At 42.9% G+C, this 23107-nt stretch overlaps 1 protein-coding gene across 1 annotated transcript; it reads right to left on the reverse strand.

Moving 5' to 3' along the window:
• Positions 1-26: 26 nt before the first annotated feature.
• On the reverse strand, positions 27-22686 carry numa1 (nuclear mitotic apparatus protein 1). Its single transcript, XM_036558317.1, is given in 24 exon segments — positions 27-948; positions 2550-2777; positions 3402-3500; positions 4369-4710; positions 4945-5081; positions 5328-5535; positions 5831-6107; positions 6202-6365; positions 6638-6847; positions 6983-7176; positions 7179-12147; positions 12344-12463; positions 12637-12777; positions 13099-13216; positions 13320-13431; positions 15126-15262; positions 15500-15632; positions 16243-16333; positions 17185-17256; positions 17672-17751; positions 17838-17917; positions 20021-20106; positions 20526-20573; positions 22479-22686. Coding segments are annotated over 23 exon segments (8064 nt in total). The 5' UTR covers positions 20568-20573; positions 22479-22686; the 3' UTR covers positions 27-924.
• Between the last annotated feature and the right edge of the window lie 421 nt (positions 22687-23107).

The raw sequence follows: 23107 nt of genomic DNA on the forward strand, positions 1-23107 counted from the left end.
TAGTTTAAAATAAAGTTCAACACAGCTTAAAGCAGGTACTGTTTATTTACAACAGACAAAAAGAGACAAACAACAGAGAAAAGGAAGTAAATGTAGTCAAAAGAAAATGAAAACTTCAAACAAATCGCTCACATTCACAATGTGAGACTGAAGCCCTAAAAGACCTTTTAAATGAGCTTTTTAACCCATCATTACTGAGGGTTACCCTTAACTTTGATTAATCTGCATTTAGAGACCCAGATATACTCGCAATTAAAGCGAGATGATAAGATCCAAACAAAAATAACCTGTATTATTTAATCTATATCCATAAAGTACTATGAGCGGTTACACATATAAAAATTATCCATAAATACAATTATAATTGAGCTGTACGAATCAGTGACCGAATAAGCTCCTGAATGGTTCTTGGCATGGGCGTACGGTTCTAGAGAAAAGCCTTTACATGCTCTGGAACAGTGTTTCTCAACCCTGGTCCTGGAGGCCCACTGTCCTGCACTTTGTCGTGTTTTCCCTGCTCCCAGCACACCTGGTCCAAGTGATTAACAGCCCATTACTGAGGTAAAGTGGGTGTGTTAAAGCAGGAGAAGCACTAAAACGTGGACAATGGGCCTCCAGGACCAGAGTTGAGAAGCACTGCTCTACAACCTTTATACTCACTCATCAATACATTCAATCCACTCATGGTGGAAGGATACATGCAGGGCGCTGTGAGGCAAAACAGTCCCCAAAGAAAACTTATTATTTCAGATTTTCCACTATTTTTCATCATCAACATTCCATATAAACTCAGAAGACTCGTGTAGGTTCACTGGTGGTTTTGGATAGTAAATAAAATGTCTATATTTGTGTTGTCATGGCGACCCCTGGTTCCTATCACCACCACTGTAAAGAAATTTAAGTGTTGAGCTGAAGGACTGCCTCTCACAATATCCTGAACTTCATCAGCTGTAAAAAAAGAGAAAAAGATCAATGAGAAACGTAGTTTCAGTTTAAATTAATAACAGAAATAAATCAATAATAACTGCTCTATTTAAACCCCGATCAGGACGACTGAGCATATTCAATACAGTTATTTACATTCATCATAAATAACCAGCAGAAGCATCGCAAACTCATTCAGTCATCATTTACTGAGGACGCTGGTTCATTCAGTTTAAACTCTTTTCGGTGGGAATTCTGTGAAACGTCCTGATCGAGATTCTCACAGAAGTTGTTTATCATGCTGTACAACACTTTCCCCTTTAACACTGACCCCAGACCAGCACCCCACCACACTGTGACCATCACCACGACAACCAGAACACTAAGGCTACGTTTACACAGCAGGTAAAAGTGGCCCAAATCTGATTCTCACCAAGTCCGATTTTTTTGTTTGGCTGTTCAAATTATCTTTTAAATGTGACGTGCCTGCAACATCAGTCTGAACAGATCAGCTCCTAAACTGACCCACATGCGCAAAAGAACAATGCTTCACGTGGTTCATCCAGAGGTGAACAGTCATGGCAGCCAGAACAGTCGGGCTCCTCCGGCTGCGTTCGGCCGTTTCGTCCGAAACCTCTTTGAACACGGAGCGGCTGCGACAAGTGTCTAATAATTTTTTGGTACAGAAACATCAGCCTAAATGTTTGACTCTCAGCAGTGCGAAACTATGACAAATGTTGAGTTGGACTGACGTAAAAGTCGCATGAATTCCGATCTGGCTGTTCAGGCTGAGTCGCTCTGCTGCAGATCGGATACGTATTGGATTCCAGTACCACATATGAAAGCGTCTCAAATCGGAATTGAAAATGTCAGATTCAGCGTGTTTCTGTTCACAGACACATATCTGGTGTTACATGTGAGGAAAAAGATTGGATTTGGGCCACTTTTACCTGCTGTGTAAACGTAGCGTAACTAATCTCAGCTCACACTTTACCTGCTTCATTTTAAAGACCAGCAAAGCTCTGATTCTGTTTGGACACAGAAAAGACTACGATTCATCTGATAATCTGATTGATCTGATGTTGAGCGTATAAATAAGAATGTGCTCCCATGGAACCTCTGACCTCCAGTAATTAAATAAGAGCTTCACATTTTCAAAATGTAAAATTCTTAAATTAATAAAATAAGAAGTAAACCGTAAACGAGGCTATTGGATAATTGATTGCTTGAAGTACATGATCTCAGTTTAACCCTTAGAGGTCTTATTATTACAGTTATTCAGCTGCACTTAAACATTACGCAATTCCACATTAACTTAAACTACATTTGAAAAGATTAAAATCTCACAGTTTCAATCTCAAAAATGACGACAGAACAAAAAAAGTTTTTTTTGTCCTGAAATAAAAATCTCTTACTTATGAACTCTGTAGTTTGTATTGAAAGTTTACATTCTGCAGTTTCCACAGTTTCTACAAACGTTTCAGTCAGAAATAATATATATAAAACTGCAGTGTGACGTAAAGGTTTAAGAATAATGAGCTGTCTGAACTCTGTCCACTAGAGGGCGCTGCAGGCTTTGATTAATACTCAAGTAAAAATCTGAGTTAAAATTCAGCCTGAAGTACCTTCTTGGCGCTCGTGGGGATCTTTGGCGATTTGGCGGTGAGATTTCGCGGGGATTTCCTCTGCGGTCGGTCCAGTGGAGCGGCCCGGCCCAGACGGGTGGTGGCGGCGGGGGACTTGCGGGCACTGTTGCGGAGTTTGTTGATGCCGCGCTGCAGCCTGCTGTCCACTCGGCCGGATTTCTTCGGGGTGTTATCGATTACGAATGCCATTGACTGTCTGCGGTCAGCCTATAGACAAACAAACATACAGAAACGGCCACCAGAAAAATGGTTTAAAGCTGGTCCTGGTTTAATGCGGTGACTGAAGGGGATTTAATGAGGGTTTATGTTAGAGTAAAACAACTAAAGATGAACGAAAAAGATTCAGAGACGCTGAATAACCTCTCGGGAAAGTAAAATCTTAAATCTACTCAATACAGCTAATATTGACCATTGAGTTTGCTTGTAGAATTTCAGATTTCCAGACACTTTTTACTCATTTTATAGAAAAGTTGTACTGCAGTACTGAAAGACATGTTTCATTATTTCTTAAAATGGGCAAACATCTTGTTTTGCAAAAGCACTGTATGTGGACTGGTTTCCTGAACCACAATGAGAAAAAAGGAATGTTTATTTGTGTGAATAATCTGTGATCCTATTCTGCTGTTGTATATTTATCAACCTGCTGTGTTCAGAAGCTCCATGAAGGAACATATAGATATACGTGTGATTACCGCAGACAAACTGCCCCCACTACTTTTATTCTTTGTAATCTCCCATATTGAACCTCTATCACAATGTACACACGCAAAAGTGCACACCTGCTACATATAGGTGTCAAATCTACATTAAGGAGCATTCAGCCCTACTTACAGGAGAAGGCGGTCTGTTCTGAGAGCTGCTGGCTGCAGATCGAAGGTTCCTGTTTTTAGGAGTTGCCGGCCGCGGAAAACAACTCGCCAGTTTCTTAGCCTACAGAGAAAGAAAACAGAAGATTACACAAAGATTAAGCTGTACATATCTGTGTTAGTCAGTGCACATCACAAAATTACACAACAGGAGCCTAAATCTGTGATTCCATGTTTCATTTAGTTACCAGTCTAAAGGAAGTGACTGTATGGAGCAATTCTGAATTGTTTCAAAAAATACTCCGAATTAATGTAATTGCAGGAACTCTCTGAACTAGTGGAATATAAAGAAGTTATTTATTTTTACATTTAAAAAAACAGCCTGAGAATTTCACTTTGGCCAAAGAGCATACTTGAACATAATTATACTTCATTATAATCAATTCAAACAATCCAAAGTCAATACAGCTGAATCACCACAGCATTATGCATTTTAAAACCCTTAAGATCTGCAACTACTGAATGTTTTCATTTAAAAATATATTATCAAAAATGATCTAGACTATCAGAATACAGTGTTTAATGATTGTTTTTTCCATATTGTTATTTATCATTAATTGTTGATATTTTTTTGTATGACTGCTGTAATCTTAGTCTTTTTCTACACATTTATATTTTTTTTAAATGGAAAAATATCACTGATAGCAAGTAGCACAATCCTGAGCAGGTTACTCGATAGCGTTTAGCTCCATAAAAGTTTGCATCCTACTGAAGAGATAGAAACTGATGCACTGAAGTGTGTACTTACTTTGAAAGAGGTGGAAGTACCAGTCATTCAAACGGCTTTAGTCTATGAATTTTAATTATTAATGTTTCCTGCATACGTGCTCTAAAAACTTTATTAGGCCGTACTGTATGAAGCAATAACAGCAAAGCAGAGACAGAGTGTTTCGGTGAGTGTAGTCTGGCTCAGTTTGGTGCAGGTGCTTTACCTCGGGGGTGTCCTGGTCCTGAAGGTGACCGGCAGGCCGTTTGGGGGCCAGCGGGCTTCGGACTGAGCGGACCTCGTGGATTTTGGTGGAAGCTCTGGAGACCTGAGATGAACGATGAACCGCGGTTCCTGCACTAATCTGACCCGGCAGCATGCTGTAACGTTGTGGCTGAGAGGAGGCATGGTCTCTGCTAGCTGGGGGTGGAGCCAGGGACAGTCGGTGGGATGAAAGAGATTCAGAAAGCTGACTCGGGACCATGGAGGCACGCCGGATCGTCTCTTCTGGATCTCCAAAACGGACATCCTCATCAGTTATCGGAAGAGTGGAGAATCCCAGACTGGGCTGAAAGAGCACAACAAACAAGCAATTAAATATCATATCACCCCCTACACTTCCTGAAGTGTATTACAGTCTGAATGACTGTGTGGATCATATGAACAATGTGTTTTATCGGTGAAAAGCAATGATTTGAAAAGCAAAATACACAAGTAACATGAAAGAAAAGTCTGCTTGAGTGAATGGAATATTAGAGTGAAAACAGTGGATGGGCAGGGCAACACAAACACACATACGTACCCTGGACTCCAGAGGGTAGCTGCTCTTCAAGTGCGGTAAACAGGCTTTGTTCCGTGACTGGAGCTCCGCGATACGCATCCAATCATCAGCAACATGTTCCGGCTCATACTCTGCTCCCACACAGAACGTGCTCGGGGCTACACACGCACAAAGTTACACAGCAATTTTTAGTTCATTACAAAAACAGAAACCCATGAAGACCACAGCCAACACCTTCCGTTCTTTGTTTATTTCTCATTTGTTGTGCTAATTCAGGACTAGGGAGCACCTAAGAAACTGGACAGTAATCTAGAACCTACTGGAAAAGTTTCTATCCATGCCCAGAAATGTTCAGGCCTGCAATGGAGAAGAAGCTTTTATGCTGAACAACAGGTGGCACTCACCCCGTGGAGGAGCATTTCCGTGCACGTTGCTTCGGCGGTATCCGGGCAAGCCAAGAAGTTTGTCGCTGGAGTTCGCTGCACCCGGCTCCTCGAAGATCTCCATGGAAACGGGGCGGGTTTTTTGGGATGCTAGGTTAGGTTGGGACTGTGTGGTGTGCAGGCTGTAGAAGGACTCTTCTGCTTCTCCACCAGCACCACCAGGGGTTTTCTGCAGAACAAAACGTTATGTCCTTGAGCCCGACATGATGGTTTGTGTGGTTCTGCTTCCACACTCGTGCAGTTGTGGAGAAGACCAGATTAACAGTATACATGGACTGAAAACTAAAAATAAGCTAAAAATAAATTTTCTGAAGTCTGGCTTTAATTTATGTTTACCTGACCACATTGTGCCATCTATCAAATTAGTTACATGAGCATCAACCAAAAAGCCCTGATTTTAATTAAAGAAAAAACTGGAAGGAGGGAAAAGTAATAAAAGCTGTTTTTTGTTAAGAGATCTCTACCTTCGTCATGGTGATGTTAATGACCTGGGTGGTGCGACGTCTTCGGACAGAAGAAGTCAGCTTCTTAGTGGAGTCAAGAGTGAGGTCACCCAGAGATGTGATGCTGCTTTCCAGTTTGTTTTGGTGGTTGGCAGCATCATGGCTCTTGCTCCGTGGATTCATGGGAGTGAAGTAGAGAGTCTCCAGAGAGCCTCTTTCCTGGGCACGTCGCTTTGAAGCCAGTCGCTCAGAACTGCGGACCAATGGAGTGCTGGATTCACCTGGCACTGCTGGCTTACTGTTGAGAGACCAAAAGTGAGAGCCTGGTTGAACATAAGGTTCCAAATGTGAAGGATACTTATTATATTTACAGAAAGGGCAGAGTGAGTTACCCTCCAACATTGAGAGAATCCTCCAGATCGAGTTCCAGGCTGTCAGTGCTGGTGTTCTGCACCTCTGCTGGGACTTTCAGGTAAAGACTTTCTCTGTGTTTCACCTGAGCACCCTGACCTGCCTGCTTCCTTTGTTCTCTTAACTGACGATCTGCATAGTCCATCTGAAACAAGGATCCACCTCATTAAGTTCACAAGCTAGCAAGCCTCAACAAATGTAATAAAATTACAATGTTAACTGATAAGATATTGATCTAAAGCTATAAGATAATTAACATTTAGGTATAACTAGTGTCCATTCATACACATTTTTTTTTAATCTGTTAAGTTCCCTCATCATAAAAGCCAACAACTAAGATGTTAACCTTAAAAACAGCTGGAACTAATCTTTGTTTTGTTACTAAACTCCAAAAAAGAAAAAAAGAATTACACTAACCTGGGTCTCCAGGCTCTGGACCTTGACCAATAAATTCTTCTCAGACATCTTTGTTTTCTCCAGCTCCATAGAGGACAGTTTCAGTTCAGCCTTCAGGGCCTTCACCTCACTCACAGCGGTCTCAAGAGAAACCTGCAAAGCCTGCCGCGCCTCCTGTTCCTCCACCAGCAGTTGCTTTTTACCGTTGTAGTGCATTTTCGCTTTCTCCACCTGTTAGGAAACACAGCAAAGAGGAACTGCATTTCAGGTTCTTTACATTGTTGGGAAAGGGTGTACTTTGATCAATTGGCATCCTCTGTTAAAAAAATTACTCTTCAGAAAACCAAATAAAGGGCCGTTCCCAACCTGCTCTTTGTAGTGCTCCACTGCTTCAGTCTTCAGCTTCAGCTGCTCCTGTAGTTCTTGGCTCTGCCTCTCTCTTTGTTGGGCAGCCTCCTTCAGGGCAAGGATTGATTCCTTCTGCTCACGTAGCTTCAACTCCAACTCTGCTCCCAATCTTTGAGAGGCATCACACTCTCTCTGAAGAGACTGGTTCACTGAAAGAGATGTTCTTTGTCCTTCTGATAGGCCTCTTGTTCCTTTTTATACTGATCAAGAGTTTTCTGCATGTCAGCCTTTACAATATTCAGAGCCTCCTGTTGTCCCTTCATCTCTACCTGCAAGATCTGACACTCACTCTGAAGAGACTGATTGACTAAGCAGAGATTCTCCTTCTCCTTCTTCAAAGCCTCCAGCTCCTGTTGATACCCATCTTGGGTGTTCTGCAGGTCAGCCTTAAACACATTTAGCTGCTCTTGTTGCCCTCTAATCTCTGCTTGCAAACTCTGGGACTCATTCTGGAGGGACTGGTTTACTGAGGACAAATGGTCTTTCTCCTTTATGAAGGTCTCCAAATCTTTTTGGTGCCTTTTTTGAGTGTTCTGTAAGTCAGCCTTCAGAGTATTCAGAGCATCTTGTTGCCCCTTGATCTCAGTCTGCAAGCTCTGGCACTCACTCTGGAGAGACTGGTTGACTGAAGAAAGATGCTCCTTTTCCTTCTTAAAGGTCTCCAACTCTCGTTGGTATTCATCTTGTGTGTTCTGCAGGTCGGCCTTGAGCACATTTAGTTCCTCCTGTTGCCCTTTGCTCTCTGCCTGTAAGCTTTGACATTCACTCTGGACAGACTGGTTGACTGAAGAGAGTTGCTCCATTTCCTTCTGCAAGGTTTCCATGTCCTCCTGGGTTTTTTGGAGCTTCTTGATCTCTGTCTGCAAGCTCTGGCACTCACTCTGGAGAGACTGGTTGACTGAAGAAAGATGCTCCTTTTCCTTCTTAAAGGTCTCCAACTCTCGTTGGTATTCATCTTGTGTGTTCTGCAGGTCGGCCTTGAGCACATTTAGTTCCTCCTGTTGCCCTTTGCTCTCTGCCTGTAAGCTTTGACATTCACTCTGGACAGACTGGTTGACTGAAGAGAGTTGCTCCATTTCCTTCTGCAAGGTTTCCATGTCCTCCTGGGTTTTTTGGAGCTTCTTGATCTCTGTCTGCAAGCTCTGGCACTCACTCTGGAGAGACTGGTTGACTGAAGAAAGATGCTCCTTTTCCTTCTTAAAGGTCTCCAACTCTCGTTGGTATTCATCTTGTGTGTTCTGCAGGTCGGCCTTGAGCACATTTAGTTCCTCCTGTTGCCCTTTGCTCTCTGCCTGTAAGCTTTGACATTCACTCTGGACAGACTGGTTGACTGAAGAGAGTTGCTCCTTCTCCTTCTGCAAGGATTCCACAGCTTTTAGATATCTATCTTGGGTGTCCTGTAGCTCCTTGATCTCTGCCTGCAAGCTCTGGCAGTCTCTCTGGAGAGAATGGTTGACCGAAGAGAGATGCTCCTGCTCCTTTTGCAAGGTCTCCAACTTTTGCTGGTACCCATTTTGAGTGTTCTCCAGGTCAGCTTTTAGGCTTTTCAGAGTCTCGTGCTGACCCTTATTCTCTGCCCTCAAGCTCAGGCACTCATTCTGGACAGACTGGTTGACTGAAGAGAGATGCTCCTTTTCATTCTGCAAAGTTTCCACATCTTTTTTATACCTATCCAGTGTGTTCTGTTGCCCCTTGATCTCTGCCTGCAAGTTCTGGCAATCACTTTGGGCAGACTGGTTGACTGAAGAGAGATGCTCCTTTTCATTCTGCAAAGTTTTCACATCTTTTTGATACCTATCCAGGGTTTTCTGTAGCCCCTTGATCTCTTCTTGCAAGCTGTGGCACTCACTCTGAAGAGCCTGGTTGACTGAAAAGAGATGCTTCTGTTCGTTCTGCAAGGTATCCAACTCTTGCTGGTACACATTTTGGGTGTTCTGCAGGTCAGCTCTTAGGGTTTTCAGAATCTCCTGCTGACCTTTGTTCTCTGCCTGCAAATTCTGACACTCACTCTGAAGAGCCTGGTTGACTGAAGAAAGATGCTCCTTTTCCTTCTTCCAGGTATCCAACTCCTGTTGGTACCCATCTTGGGTGCTCTGCAGGTCAGCCTTGAGCACATTTAGTTCCTCCTGTTGCCGTTTGATGTCTGCTTGCAAGCTCTGGCACTCACTCTGGAGGGACTGGTTGACTGAGGACAAACACTCCTCACTGATCAAGATCTCCAATTCTTTCTTGTGCCCTTCTTTCGTGTTCTGCAGGTCAGCCTTGAGCACATTTAGTTCTTCCCGTTGCTCCTTGATCTCTACCTGCAGGCTCTGGCACTCATTCTGGAGCGACTGGTTGACAGAGGACAGATGGTCTTTCTCCTTCATGAATGTCTCCAAATCTTTCTTGTGCCCTTCTTGGGTGTTTTGCAGATCAGTCTTCAGGGTATTTAGAGCCTCCTGTTTCCCCTTGATCTCTGCCTGCAAGTTCTGGCATTCAATTTGGAGGGACTGGTTGGCTGAGGACAGATGCTCCTTCTCACTGATCAAGATCTCCAATTCTTTCTTGTGCCCTTCTTTGGTGTTCTGCAGGTCAGCCTTGAGCACATTTAGTTCTTCCCGTTGCCCCTTGATCTCTGCCTGCTGGCTCTGGCACTCATTCTGGAGCGACTGGTTGACAGAGGACAGATGGTCCTTCTCCTTCATGAGTGCCTCCAAATCTTTCTTGTGCCCTTCTTTCGTGTTCTGCAGGTCAGCCTTCAGGGTATTTAGAGCCTCCTGTTGCCCCTTGATGTCTGCCTGCAAGTTCTGGCACTCAATTTGGAGTGACTGGTTGACTGAGGACAGATGCTCCTTCTCACTGATCAAGATCTCCAATTCTTTCTTGTGCCCTTCTTGGGTGTTTTGCAGATCAGTCTTCAGGGTATTTAGAGCCTCCTGTTTCCCCTTGATCTCTGCCTGCAAGTTCTGGCATTCAATTTGGAGGGACTGGTTGGCTGAGGACAGATGCTCCTTCTCACTGATCAAGATCTCCAAATCTTTCTTGTGCCCTTCTTTGGTGTTCTGCAGGTCAGCCTTGAGCACATTTAGTTCTTCCCGTTGCCCCTTGATCTCTGCCTGCTGGCTCTGGCACTCAATTTGGAGGGACTGGTTGACAGAGGACAGATGCTCCTTCTCACTGATCAAGATCTCCAATTCTTTCTTGTGCCCTTCTTGGGTGTTTTGCAGATCAGTCTTCAGGGTATTTAGAGCCTCCTGTTGCCCCTTGATGTCTGCCTGCAAGCTCTGGCACTCATTCTGGAGGGACTGGTTGACAGATGAGAAATGCTCCTTCTCATTGATCAAGATCTCTAATTCTTTCTTGTGCCCTTCCTGGGTCTTCTGCAGGTCAGCCTTGAGCATATTTAGTTCTTCCCGTTGCTCCTTGATCTCTACCTGCAGGCTCTGGCACTCAATTTGGAGGGACTGGTTGGCTGAGGACAGATGGTCCTTCTCATTGATCAAGATCTCCAAATCTTTCTTGTGCCCTTCTTTGGTGTTCTGCAGGTCAGCCTTGAGCACATTTAGTTCTTCCCGTTGCTCCTTGATCTCTACCTGCAGGCTCTGGCACTCAATTTGGAGGGACTGGTTGGCTGAGGACAGATGGTCCTTCTCACTGATCAAGATCTCCAAATCTTTCTTGTGCCCTTCTTTGGTGTTCTGCAGGTCAGCCTTGAGCACATTTAGTTCTTCCCGTTGCTCCTTGATCTCTACCTGCAGGCTCTGGCACTCATTCTGGAGGGACTGGTTGACAGAGGACAAATGGTCTTTCTCCTTCATAAATGTCTCCAGATCTTTCTGGTGCCTTTTCTGTGTGTTCTGCAAGTCAGCTGTCAAAGTATTCACAATATCCTGTCGGCCCTTGATCTCTGCCTGCAAGTTCCGGCACTCAGTTTGGAGGGATTGGTTGACTGAAGAGAGTTGCTCTTCCTGATTTTTCAACATCTCTAAATGTTGCTGGTATCCATCTTGGGAGCTCTGCAGGTCAGCCTTGAGCACACAGAGTGCCTCCTGTTGCTTCGTAATCTCTGTCTGCAAGCTCTGGCACTCCATCTGAAGAGACTGGTTGACTGAGAAGATCTGCTCTTTCTCTGTCTGCAAAGCCTCTAGTTCTTTCTGGTGCCCATCTTGGATGCTCTTCATGTCAGTCTTTAACTGACATATTTTACTGTGATGCTCAGCAATGATACGCTGTAGTTCCAACTCAGCTTCATCTTTGGCTTTCCTTACTACCACCAGTTGTAACTGGGCCTGATCTCGTTCTTCTGTGAGACTGGCTGCAAGTACTCGTCCCTCTTCTGTAAGCTTTTCTATACATGATTCAGCATGGAGTTTCTGCTGCTTCGTCTTGCGGAGTTCCTGACTCAGAGTCTCTAGTTCTATAAACATTTCATGAGCCCTTTCCTCTTGTTTTTGGAACTTTTCCTCCATTAGAGATTTCTGCTGCTCTTTTGCTGCAAGAACCTCATCTCCTCTTTTTCTCTCTGTATCAATCTCATTTTGCAGAAGTGCAACAGTGTTGTCCAAAGCAGAGATTCTGGCACGGAGATTAGTGTTTTCATCTACCACTCTTTGATGGTCTGCAAGCTTTTCTTCATATTCCACTAGGGAGGCTTGAGCTTTCTGCAGGTCAGCCCTGAGAACATTGAGAGTCTCCTGCTGTGCTTCACTCTCTACTTCCATGCATTGGCACTTGGATCGTAGCATATTGACAGTGTCCTCCAAGGAGGCTACTTTTGCCTCTAGCTCCACTCGCTGCTTGCGAAGTTCTGCAGAGATGGCAATCTCTGCTGTTAGCTGGACTTCCAGCTGTTGGAGACGGTTAAGATCAGTTTCTAAAGCTGCTATTTGGGCAATAAGAAGTTCTTGCTTTTCCCTTGCTGTCTGTTCCTGGGCCTCCCTCTCTGCCCGAATGCTGTTTATTGCCTGTTGAAGATCTGAAATCAATCCCTGCAATCGCAAGGTTTCCCTTTCAAAAGAGCTTCTCTCTTCTGACAACATCACCTCAACATCTATCTTTTCTTTCTGGAGGCGGGAAATGGTTTCTTCGAGTTGGGACAGTTTTAATGACAAGTCTGCCAGTTCCTGCTTCAGTTTCTCCCTCTGTCAGGATGCACATAAGTGTTTAAAAGAAACATTAAAGACGCCAAACATTCTTCATAGTAACACACACACAAAGCTGTTTGTTTAGGCTACTGCTGCACCCATATATGTACATATATCCACCTAAAACAAAAAGGTGGTGCTTAAATGATTGGGTTTTCCTAATCAGAGATATCAAAATTAAACCAATACCCACCTCCATAACAGGCCCCAGAACTTCACCTTTTTCTTGGAGTTGTACTGACACTTTGGAGAGCTCATCCTCTAAAACTGAGATCTTGCCTTGTAAGATCTGAATCTGTTCACTAAGGCATTCCTGGACATTGATGTGGAAACAAAACATATAAACTTACAAATATAAATAAATGTAAGCAAAATTTACAGTGTTCTACATTTCTCAAGCACTTTGTGAATTTACTTGAGAACTGATGATGTTGAGGGACACAGTGCATAGAAAAAAATAAGCAATCAGCCACAGCGTTTAATCACCCTGTCTGTGATGGCCTGGCTCAGCTCTTCCTGCAGGGAGTCTCTTCTGCTCCCCCACTCTGCTTGGGACAACTCATGGGCCACTGTTAGTTTGGAGACCTCCTCTTCAGCCCGTGCCAGCTGGGCAAAAGCATTTCGTACCTGTAATTACCAGAGATAGGTCAGTGACAAACTCAAACTCACAATTTTTGACACCAATACAATTGGTCCTGAATGTCACAGAATTTTTCAATACTTTGTAATATTAAAGTAATTCAGTTGGTACGATAAAAAGTATTGTATGTAATAATAAAAGGGAAAGTTTAACTTAAAAATAAAACACATCAGTCTGGTTTGACCATCATGAATCTGTTTCGCTGGACTTTGTGCACACTTTTATGATGAACAATGGAAACAGATTAGCAGCAAGACAGACACCAACACAGGAAAGTAAAGAGATGAACACAGTCAGTCAGTCCCTACCTGTGCAGCCAGCGTTCCATTCTCTTCCATCAGCTCATCAATTCTTCTATCTTTTTGGGTGTTGTCCGTTTTTAGATCTTGGCACTGCTTTAGGACCTCATGAACTCTTTTGAGGACCCTGTTACAAACCAGGTACAAGTGTTACCTTTGCTACATACTTTGCTAATCTAAAATTTAAAAAGGTACATGCATAAACGTATGAATGACTCTGTGGTCCTGACCCTTCATTCCTCTGCTGCAGCTCCAGCAGCGCAGATTTATGCTCCTTCTCAAGCTCCTCCTGGTCCCTCAGCAAGCGCTGGAGTCTGTGCTGGAGCTGAGAGATCTGACCCTCTGAAAGAGAGAAAAAAAAATGAATCAAGACATCAAACCTTCAGTTCCTTTTCAGGCATTTCCTTTGAGTACAATCCACACTGGACAGTCCTACTTTGCACCACTAGCCACACAAGTCACCTAAAAATAACCCAATCTCTGAGACCACTAAGGGTGGGCAATATAGCAAAATCTATAACAACATTTCTAGACATTTTCACCGTGAGTGATCTGCATCAAACTACAGCGGCTTTCTTCAATGTTTCATAAACTGCACCAAGCCAAATTAAACAGCTTGTAATGAAACATGCAGTTCAGGTGTTCTTTAAGTACTCATGATACCCATGATATGCTGAGAAAAGCATATTTTCATAACGATTAATTGTCCACCCCACTACAGACGACCACACTTCAAACATTTCAGCAAACTTCATTTCTCTCCCCTGATTTTACAGAAAAAGCTCATTCAGCTTATGGCTTTTTACTGTTTGAGATTTATTTATACAATTTATATTTATTTGAAAGCATTTAGCAAACCAAACGCAAATTTTCAGATGGCGAAAATGTGACATTTTAATCGCCCTCTTTTCATCTGTGACATGAACTCTCAAACCAATCATGGCAAGGCTGCGTTTGTTCCTGAGAATTACAGCTGAGCAAGGACAATATTTATCATTGTGACAGTCACAATATGACTTTGAGGCATGTTGTGGATATTTTCAGTAGCACTGGCTAACTGCATGTTTGACTAAGAGAGCATATTCAGTCCTGTTCAACTGGATTTAGTGCACTGGTGTAAAGGTTGTAATACAAACAATATATAATACAATGTATAATAATATATAATACGAATTCACAGTTTTTGATAATATTTTGAAATACGGTCTGTTCCAACATAGTGGTCAAAAAATAAATATGTAAATGTAAAACAAAAACTCCTTGCTAGCATATGTGCTAGCAATGTCAGAACTGGTTACAAAGCTAACAAACTAAACATTACACACAACAGACATCATGATGCATCTCAGTGAAGCATAAACTGCTTTCATTCATTTACATTTATTTCCCTCAATACACCTCACCTAAATTCACACGGTTGCAGCACGACATGACTGAAATCTCACGACCGTGGAAAATGACTGTGGTCAGCTTAAAGAGCGGAGATAAACTCAAACAACTGCAATTAGGCCATTATATAATAACCTCCTTTCCAAAGCGGAAGCCGTCCTGCTCACTGTCAGTTTCTGTTTTGTGTGAAGTGAAGGCAGTTTAAGGATTTTCTGTCCATTTGTGATGCACAGCAACATTAAAATAAACTCATTAATTAACAAAAGATAAGACAATTTAATATTTTGGTTTTCTGTGTAACGGCCTTAAGAGTAAATAAGAACTGTTGTGGCACCCTTTAATGCATATATATATATAGAAAACAGTGACCAGAATGTAAAAAATATATTTAGAATAATTTATGTGTATTAAGTGAAAATCGTCTGCAGCCCCTCATCATTCTATACTGATAAAACAAGTGTAACCATAGAGCTACCCTGAGAACGGACTGTTTAATTTAAACACTAACATATTGGGGTTTTCCCTGAGGAGAAATTACACACCCAGCCATTAAAATCCACATCAACGCAACAAACACTGATCCTCAGAACGCTTGTGTTTTGTAGATTAGCAGATGAACTTTACTGTAGTTGCAGGTAAATATTCACCCTTCTCAGAGATGGTAGAGATGTGCTCGGAAAGCTCTCGCTCCAGCTCGTCCCTCACGTCACCCTCGCGCGCCAGCTCCTTCCGAAGCCTCCTCAGCTGGACCTGCGGTGTGTTTATGATCTCCTGGATTGGAGAGCTGAGAATAGAGACACTCACACAGTCAAAACACTAATCAGAACCTGACATAACAGTATAATGACTGCAGTAAGAAAACCTCACATCTCTGAACTTTACAGCAGAAGACCATATTCTTGACTAACACAATCAGATTTCACTCTGGAGTCATTCTGGATCGCCTATGCTCATCAGTAAAGAGTTTAGATCTGTTTTCAGAAGAAGTAAAAAGAGAAGACTTCATTGTGAAGATCAGTACCCAACAAAAGAGCTGGAGGCCACAGTGTTGAGCTCCAGGAAGGAAACAAGTGGAGAACGAGATCGGGTAAAAAACGGTGATCCTTCGTCACTGTAAGATGATACACTGCTGCTGGAGGAGGTGTGTATCAGCGCTGAGAGGAGAGAGAAAGAAAGAAATTATAACCAGAGTGGTTAAAAGGTATGATGACCCCTTTAAAAACATTATTTGATGGGTTAATCTCTATAAAAAGGTAAAAGGAAGTCAGATTTACAGTTTCTCCAGATAAACCTGATCAGTTGAGTCATGTTTGGTGTTCAAATTTAGCTCCTTTAGTTTAGTGCTGGAGATACAAGACTACTCGAGCTCACAGTAGAAGTCAATAGTCACTCACTCAAATCTTTCCTGTAAATAAATCCCCCAAACTTCTCTCAGTCCACTCAAAACTCATCCAGGTCTTCATGAAGGTGGAGCAGATTGTAGATGGTTTAGGACACAGTGTGACTCACTGTGAGCTCTAAACATGAACTGACCTTCACTGTGTAGCTGAACACTGCAGACTCTTTAGACAAACACAGTGCTGAACTGAATTAAACTGAACTGAAGAAGCTAAACTGGACTCCAAACGTGACGGATTATATCATGATTGATTAGACCCGAGGTCAGTGGAACATCACACTTGATTTGACCCTGAATGACCCTGTCCTGTCCTACAGAGAACAGACAGTACAGGTGGACAGTCAGTGTGGTCAATAAAGACTTACGGCTGACAGTGAGAAGTTTATCTAGACCCTCAGACAGAGAGAAGCCATTCTCCCCTTGCTGGACATGACGTAACATTGATGCCATCTGCAGCTGATAAAGAGAGAGTGATGGATAGAGAGAGAGAAACGTCAGGACAAGATTATTTTCATTATTTAAAAGCACTGATAGTAAAGGCTGTATGTTGGTGATAAGGTATCCTGGAGTATGTAAAAATGATGACCGCATTTTAAAAAAGACATTTAAAATTATGATGAAATGTCCAACTTCTATTCCATATCTGAACAGATAAACACACGGCACCCTTTCATTTTCTCTGATTGGAGGTGTAGGAGCTCATCAACAGGTGGCGCTAAAACAAAAAGGGGGTAAATCAGAGCCAGAAAAAACAGCTCAGCCACGACTACAAGCTACACGCATCAGAACCATCTGCACACACATACCGCAGAACACATTCCACTTCAGCTCGAGTCACCGGACTTCACGCTTTCCACCAAATGGGTGTTATTTTAGCATCAGTTAGCTACGCCGTGCTGCAGTGTGGCATGTTTGGCCTGTTAACTAATCTCTCTCCAAAGAACCTTCAGCTACATTCATCATCATCAGAGCACCACGTTTCAGAACCAAGCCTGTGCTGTGAAGGGCGGCGCTGTCTGGGTGTGTAGCTGCTAAGCTAACATTAAGGTAGCCTATCAGGCTACAGATGTGAAACACCTCAGTCATGAATCACAGCAAGGACTGTAAATCAGTGCTAAGTGTACATTGATTTAAACTGCAGTGTGAACACAGAATCTGAATCAACCTGCAGTGTGAACAGACGAATTAATCTGCAGTGTGAACAAAGAATCTGAACTAATCTCCAGTGTGAACAAAGGATCTGAATTAAACTGCAGTGTGAACAAAGAATCTGAATTAAACTGCTTAAAAACTGCATATAAACTCACTTCCGTCTCAAACTCAGCTTTAGGCACCAGCTTGTTGTTAATTAGACCGATGTAGCACAGCAGCAGAACCACCTGCACACAAACAGACACAGTGAGCTCCACACACAGTCATATGAAAACGTCTTGTCACCATCCACCAAATTACACATTTGCAAACACAAATTGCAAAGCTACTATTTATTAACTTGAAATGATGAGGAATAAAAATAGTGTGCAAAACTTTCATCTCAGATTTGCTTAAATTCAGCATGCTGTACATTGAAACAAGCTAAAGTTTCATATTTAAGTGTTTTTTTACTTAAAAAAAAAATCCCCCAAAATCTATTTAAATTCACAAATCTATTTAAATTCACAACTCCTGAAAACACATTCCAAAGTTTTGTATATTTATCATAATCCTCCTATTAAAGCCAGCTGCAAGTTTACTTTAGCTAAAGCAGTGCAGTGATCTATAAACTGACCTGGTCAGAAACACAAACAAACAAACCTTGGCGAGCTGGAGCTCCAGCTGTTCTCTGTTGGAGGTGGGTTCTCCTGAGGGAAGAACAAGCTGTTCCTGACAGACGCCTGCAGGAGGAAAAGATTCTTCACTTCAGCTCAGTTTCACCATCAGAACACAAACAGAAGATCAGAAACGCAGCTCTGAAACGCACCGTGGAGGAAATCAGAGACGATGGACCATCTCTGTTCTTGGGGCAGGTCTACAGGAGCCTGGCTGGGCTCCTCCCCCTTCCTACAGGAACCAATCAGGGGACAGAACAGTTATTTACCCTGCAGACACATCCTGGAGTATATAAAGCAACAACTGTCACAATCGTGACTTAGCTGATCATTAATTGCATGGAACTATTAAAGGCCTAAAGTGGCCAAATCAGCTGATTAGCTGGCTCACTGCCAACTGACGACAGAACCCGCTCAAATAAACAAACATTACTGAGTGATTCTCCACAGGAACCAGTACAAATTACACCTTCAGGTGTTCAGACTGCAGGCGAATCGGATTCGTTTCTCAAATCAAGTCTTTTGAGGCGACTGTCCACTCTGTTATTTGAGTGATCAGATCAGATGTGTGTGTCCAGACATCACCAGTCTATCTGCATGGGTTGCGGTGGTAACAACGTGGCTGTCAGTAACTATGTGGGCATCAGTAACTATGTAGCCACGCTGGTGATGCGGATTTCAAACACAGATGCAGGAGAGATGGTGGAGCATCATCTCCCCTCCAAACTCTTCAGAACTCTCTTCATAATCATAAATCTTTGGAGCTCTTCCTGAATCCCAGCACTTCATCACTCTGGATTTGACACTGTCGCTGTTTGTTGTGTTGTGAGTGACGAAAAAGACACTCTGAAATCTGATTTGAGCGTCCAGACTGAGACACATCTGCAAATGTTGTTTGGATCTGACTGGCAAAAATCAGAGTTCATGTGGTTTATTTGCTGTCCAGACCATCAAAAATCAATCTGGATCTGCCAATATTAGATTTGGGCTGGCAGTGTGAACACGGCCCAAGACATCTGATGTGCCTCAATGAACACATTTTCTAATCAGTATTTTGGGGCCGATACCCGTCACCTTTCAGCAACCTCCTCATCCCTTTTCAACTCTCAAAGCTTTCTCATGAAGCTAGTGCAGTGCAAGCTAAGATTAGCAATCGGATGCTAACATGCTTCATTCAAGTTTCCATGGGTGTTTTAATAAATCAATAAGCCTCGAGAGGCCATGCATCACTGTGGTTTTACCACGAGGTGGGTGTTCTTAGGCACAACGTGAAGCGAAGTAAATAAAATCCAACGCACAACCTCAAGTGGCTTATTGCGTTTATACAAACGGCCAACATGAAGAATGATAAATTATTTTCTAAAAACGATAAAAGGTTTAATTAATAATACTCAACATAAAAAAGTATCCTGCCAAGAAATGTAGTTCCTTTAGAGCACGGTGTTGCAGTCATTTGGGACTTACACTCGATAAATGAGGCACTGTTTGGCTGTAGAGGCTAGAATTTCTAAACTTTCATAGCTAGAACACTATTTAGGGAGTACAGAGCCGTTTTGGGACTCAGTCTGGGTTTGACGTGACTTCTGACTGAAACATGGACATTTGAAGTGTGTAAAACATTCAAGTGACATTTTTAGACTTTTATACTGCAGTTTTACAGTAAATCAGACCGTAAGTACTTTATTTCAAGCCTGTGATATTAATGATGGAGCTGTTTAGCATGTTTGCTATCTTTTAGCCTGTCAGCTAACTGACCAGCTTCTAGATAAGAACAGAAGCTATCAGCCTCTCAGTTTAAACAGAACCGGGTTCTTACTTCAACAGCACACTCGGTGCTTCGTGGATCAGCGTTAGAGTCAAAGGTGATCCATTAACAGCAGAGGGGGTTTTTAATGCCGTGGCGCAGTGATACAGAATTGACTCGCCAATCAGATTTTACGACCGGAACTACCCGTTTTATAATAAATCAATTAACGGTTCCAACAAAAGGAAATGTTAATTTAAATAAAGTAGATTAATCTTCACCCATATTACATTTTTGACTCAGTAATAAGTTTATATTTTACAATGAGTTTAAAATATCAAAGGTTATGTTATAATACACACCAACTTCTCTTCACTCGTTATCACTACGACTACTATACTATAAATTAATATATATATTAATACTATACTATTAACAGTAATAATGATAAGCAACATTTTTCCAAATTCACTGCTCCAGTTTTCGTGCTCTGGTCTGAGTTTCACCAACTGAAAGCATTTTCAGGAAACAATAAATCAGCCGTATAATAAAAGGCTGTAAGCCAGCAGTTCTGTGAGTGACTGAACTCACAGTTTATAGGTGAGTTTTAGGAGCAGCCGGCCATCCTGCAGGTCAGCGAATCTCTCCACACGTTCGCCCAGGTCCAGACTGTTCACCTGCAGCAGGAACACCATTTACAACGTTAAACATTAGGCCATTTAAACACTCGCACGCACACTCACACACTTTCAGGTTTTGACTTCTGACGGTTTTCAATATTTCATGTATTAAAGTTTAGAACAGTGTAACTACACAATACACAAATGGACAGAGTGAACTTAGTTGGATAGGCCACGCCCCTACCCACTCACTCTACTCTGATAGGCTGCACACAGACACCCAAGCACCGTCCTTTACTATGATAGGGTGTACACAGACGCATAAGCCCCACCCCCTTTAATAGGCTGCACACAGATGTCTGGCTTTGCCTGCTGACGGTGGTTTATTATTGATACTGAACCTGTTATCGAACATCTGATCAGGGCGTTTGATTGACAGTTCAGTCAGATCAATAAGAACAGAAGAACAGACTCACCCACGCCACCAGCGCCTCTCTCTTGGCCGGATGCAGCGCCATCACTGTCTGAGAAAGACATTTAGAGTCGTTAGTGGCACAAATTCATAAAGGACAGTGAAGAAAAAAAACACTTTGACCCAATAAACACACTTTATTCTCAAAACCAGAGCTGCAGATTTTCACTCCATCAGATCAGATCAGGTTTCTCTGGATGTCTGAGTAGATGCCCGTTTAATCTGAAATTAGTCTGGTACAAGGTTTTAAACACTGTGTCCACTCACTGTCCACTCTATCAGACACTCCTCTCTGTAAAGTCAAAGACGACAGCTCATCTGTCGCTGCCCACAGGACGATGCTGGCTGGATATTTTTGGTAGTTGGACTATTCTCAGTCCAGCAGTGACACTGAGGTATTTAAACACTCCAGCAGCACTGCTGTGTTTGATCCACTCAGACCAGCACAACACACACTAACACACCACCACCACCACGTCAGTGTTACTGCAGTGCTGAGAATGATCCACCACCCAATAGTACCTGCTCTGCGAGGGTCCATGGGGGTCCTGACCACTGAAGAACAGGGTAAAAGGGGGCTAACAAAGTATGCAGAGAAACAGATGGACTACAGTCTGTAACTGTAGAACTACAAAGTGAAACTATGCAGTCAGTGGAGCTAAAAAAGTGGACAGTGAGTGTAGAAACAAGGAGGTGGACTTAATGAAGTGCTCAGTGAATATGCAGCTATAAAAATGGACATAATATCCTTTTTAATAAGGTTTTTAAAAACTGTCATTGACACACACGGTCAGCGATAATGTACACTGTTATCCCAGCACAGTCTGCTTTCCTGAACATATTGTACACATCAGTACTTGTAGACACTGATTAAGATGGTTCTTCAAGGGTTATTTAGTGAAGGCACTTAGAGCCGTAAACACCCAAAGAACCATGTGCACGCTTAAACGGTTCTCTGCATGGTGATATGGTTCTTCAGTGTATTATGTGGTTCTATAGAGCACCAAAAAGGGTTCTGACAGGAATGTAGAACGTAACTGCTGCACCGTTTGAGGTGAAAGTGCAAAATTGGAACCGTTTAAGGTGGAACAGGAAAATTCCACATTTACAGCAGCTGTTGTTGTTGTGTAGCTAACTGCTGCACCATTTAAGGTGGAATGGGAAAATTCAAACTATTTAAGGTGGAAAAGGAACATTCCACTTTAAACAGTGCAGCTGTTAACATTCTGACTACCTGAAAAGCTGAAAATAACTACCTTACTATTTAAGGTGGAACAGGGGAATTATATCTTAAACAACGCATCAGCACCATTCTGGTGTAACTGCTGGACCATTTAAGGTAGAACATGAAATTTCGAACTGTTTAAGGTAGAAGGGGAAAATTCCAGTTTAAATGATGTGGCAGTTACATTCTGACCTAACGGCTTTATGTTTTAAGGTGGAACAGGAACATTCTACCTTAAACAACGCTGTAAGATTTATTCTAATGTAGCTGCTGCACCATTTAAGGTGGACGGGGGGGGATTCGGACAATTTAAGGTGGAAAAGGAAAATCCCACGAGTTACATTCTGGCTGCTGAAGCGCTATAATAATAATTCCTGCACTACTTAAGGTGGAACGGGAAAATTCGACCTTAAACGGTGCAGTAGCTATTCTGGTGTAACTGCTGTACAATTTGAAGTGGAAGGAGAAAATTCGAATCGTTTAAGGTGGACCGGGAAAATTTCAGCGGTTCCTTTCCGGCTGCCTGCTGTTGTAACACTAACCGCTGCTCCTTTTAAGGTGGACTGGGAGAATTGGATCAGGAAGCGGCCTTCAGCTCGGTATAATGCGAGTGTTTAGAAGTGTCTTCTCACCGCGGATCATCGCATCTAACAGCTAAACGGGTTTCACAGAACTTTTTACAGGAATCTCCACATCTCCGCCGGATTACAGCGGCCGAGCGGCGCTGTTTACCTCAGAGACGAACTGCAGCTGCTGAAGCTCCGCTCCGGTCCAGTTTAACGCTCCTGATTTCAGTCCTCAGACAGACTCCGAGCGCTGTGAGCGATGAAGGAGAGATGAAGAGGCTTTAAGCGGCTTCGCTGAGAAACACAGTCCGGCTTTATCAGCGCTGCAGCACCGAACTGACCGCAGTTACAGCTCCGCTCACTGTGACGACGTTCAGGAGGAGGAAGTTTAGACCGATAAACAGTCTCAGAGCTAAATAACCCGGCAGATTAACTCAGCCTGAGTGAATAAAGGACTGAATTAATCCCGTTTTTCGTCCTCACTCATCCCCAATCATCCCTCACTGACCCGCTCTGCTTCTCCGTCTGAGTCTCTGTTTTCAAATCTCTGCGCCTGCGCCGTTACGACTCTTGAAGGCGCTCTGATTGGCTGCCCGCTCTGGTCTCTCACTGGCTGCCCGCAAAACAAAACGAGCCAATGGCAGCGCTGGGAGCCCACCGTCCCGCCCCTCGCAGCCGGTACCTGTCAATCATCCCGTGTCCCTGTGAGGGGTGTTTTCAAATTAAAAGCGTTTCGCTCCCGGTAAAAATGAACATAATAAAAGTTCGAATCTTTCTCTTAACTTTCCTGTTACG

Source organism: Colossoma macropomum, unplaced genomic scaffold (assembly GCF_904425465.1).
Source record: "Colossoma macropomum unplaced genomic scaffold, Colossoma_macropomum, whole genome shotgun sequence".
Classification (NCBI taxonomy): Eukaryota; Metazoa; Chordata; class Actinopteri; order Characiformes; family Serrasalmidae; genus Colossoma; species Colossoma macropomum.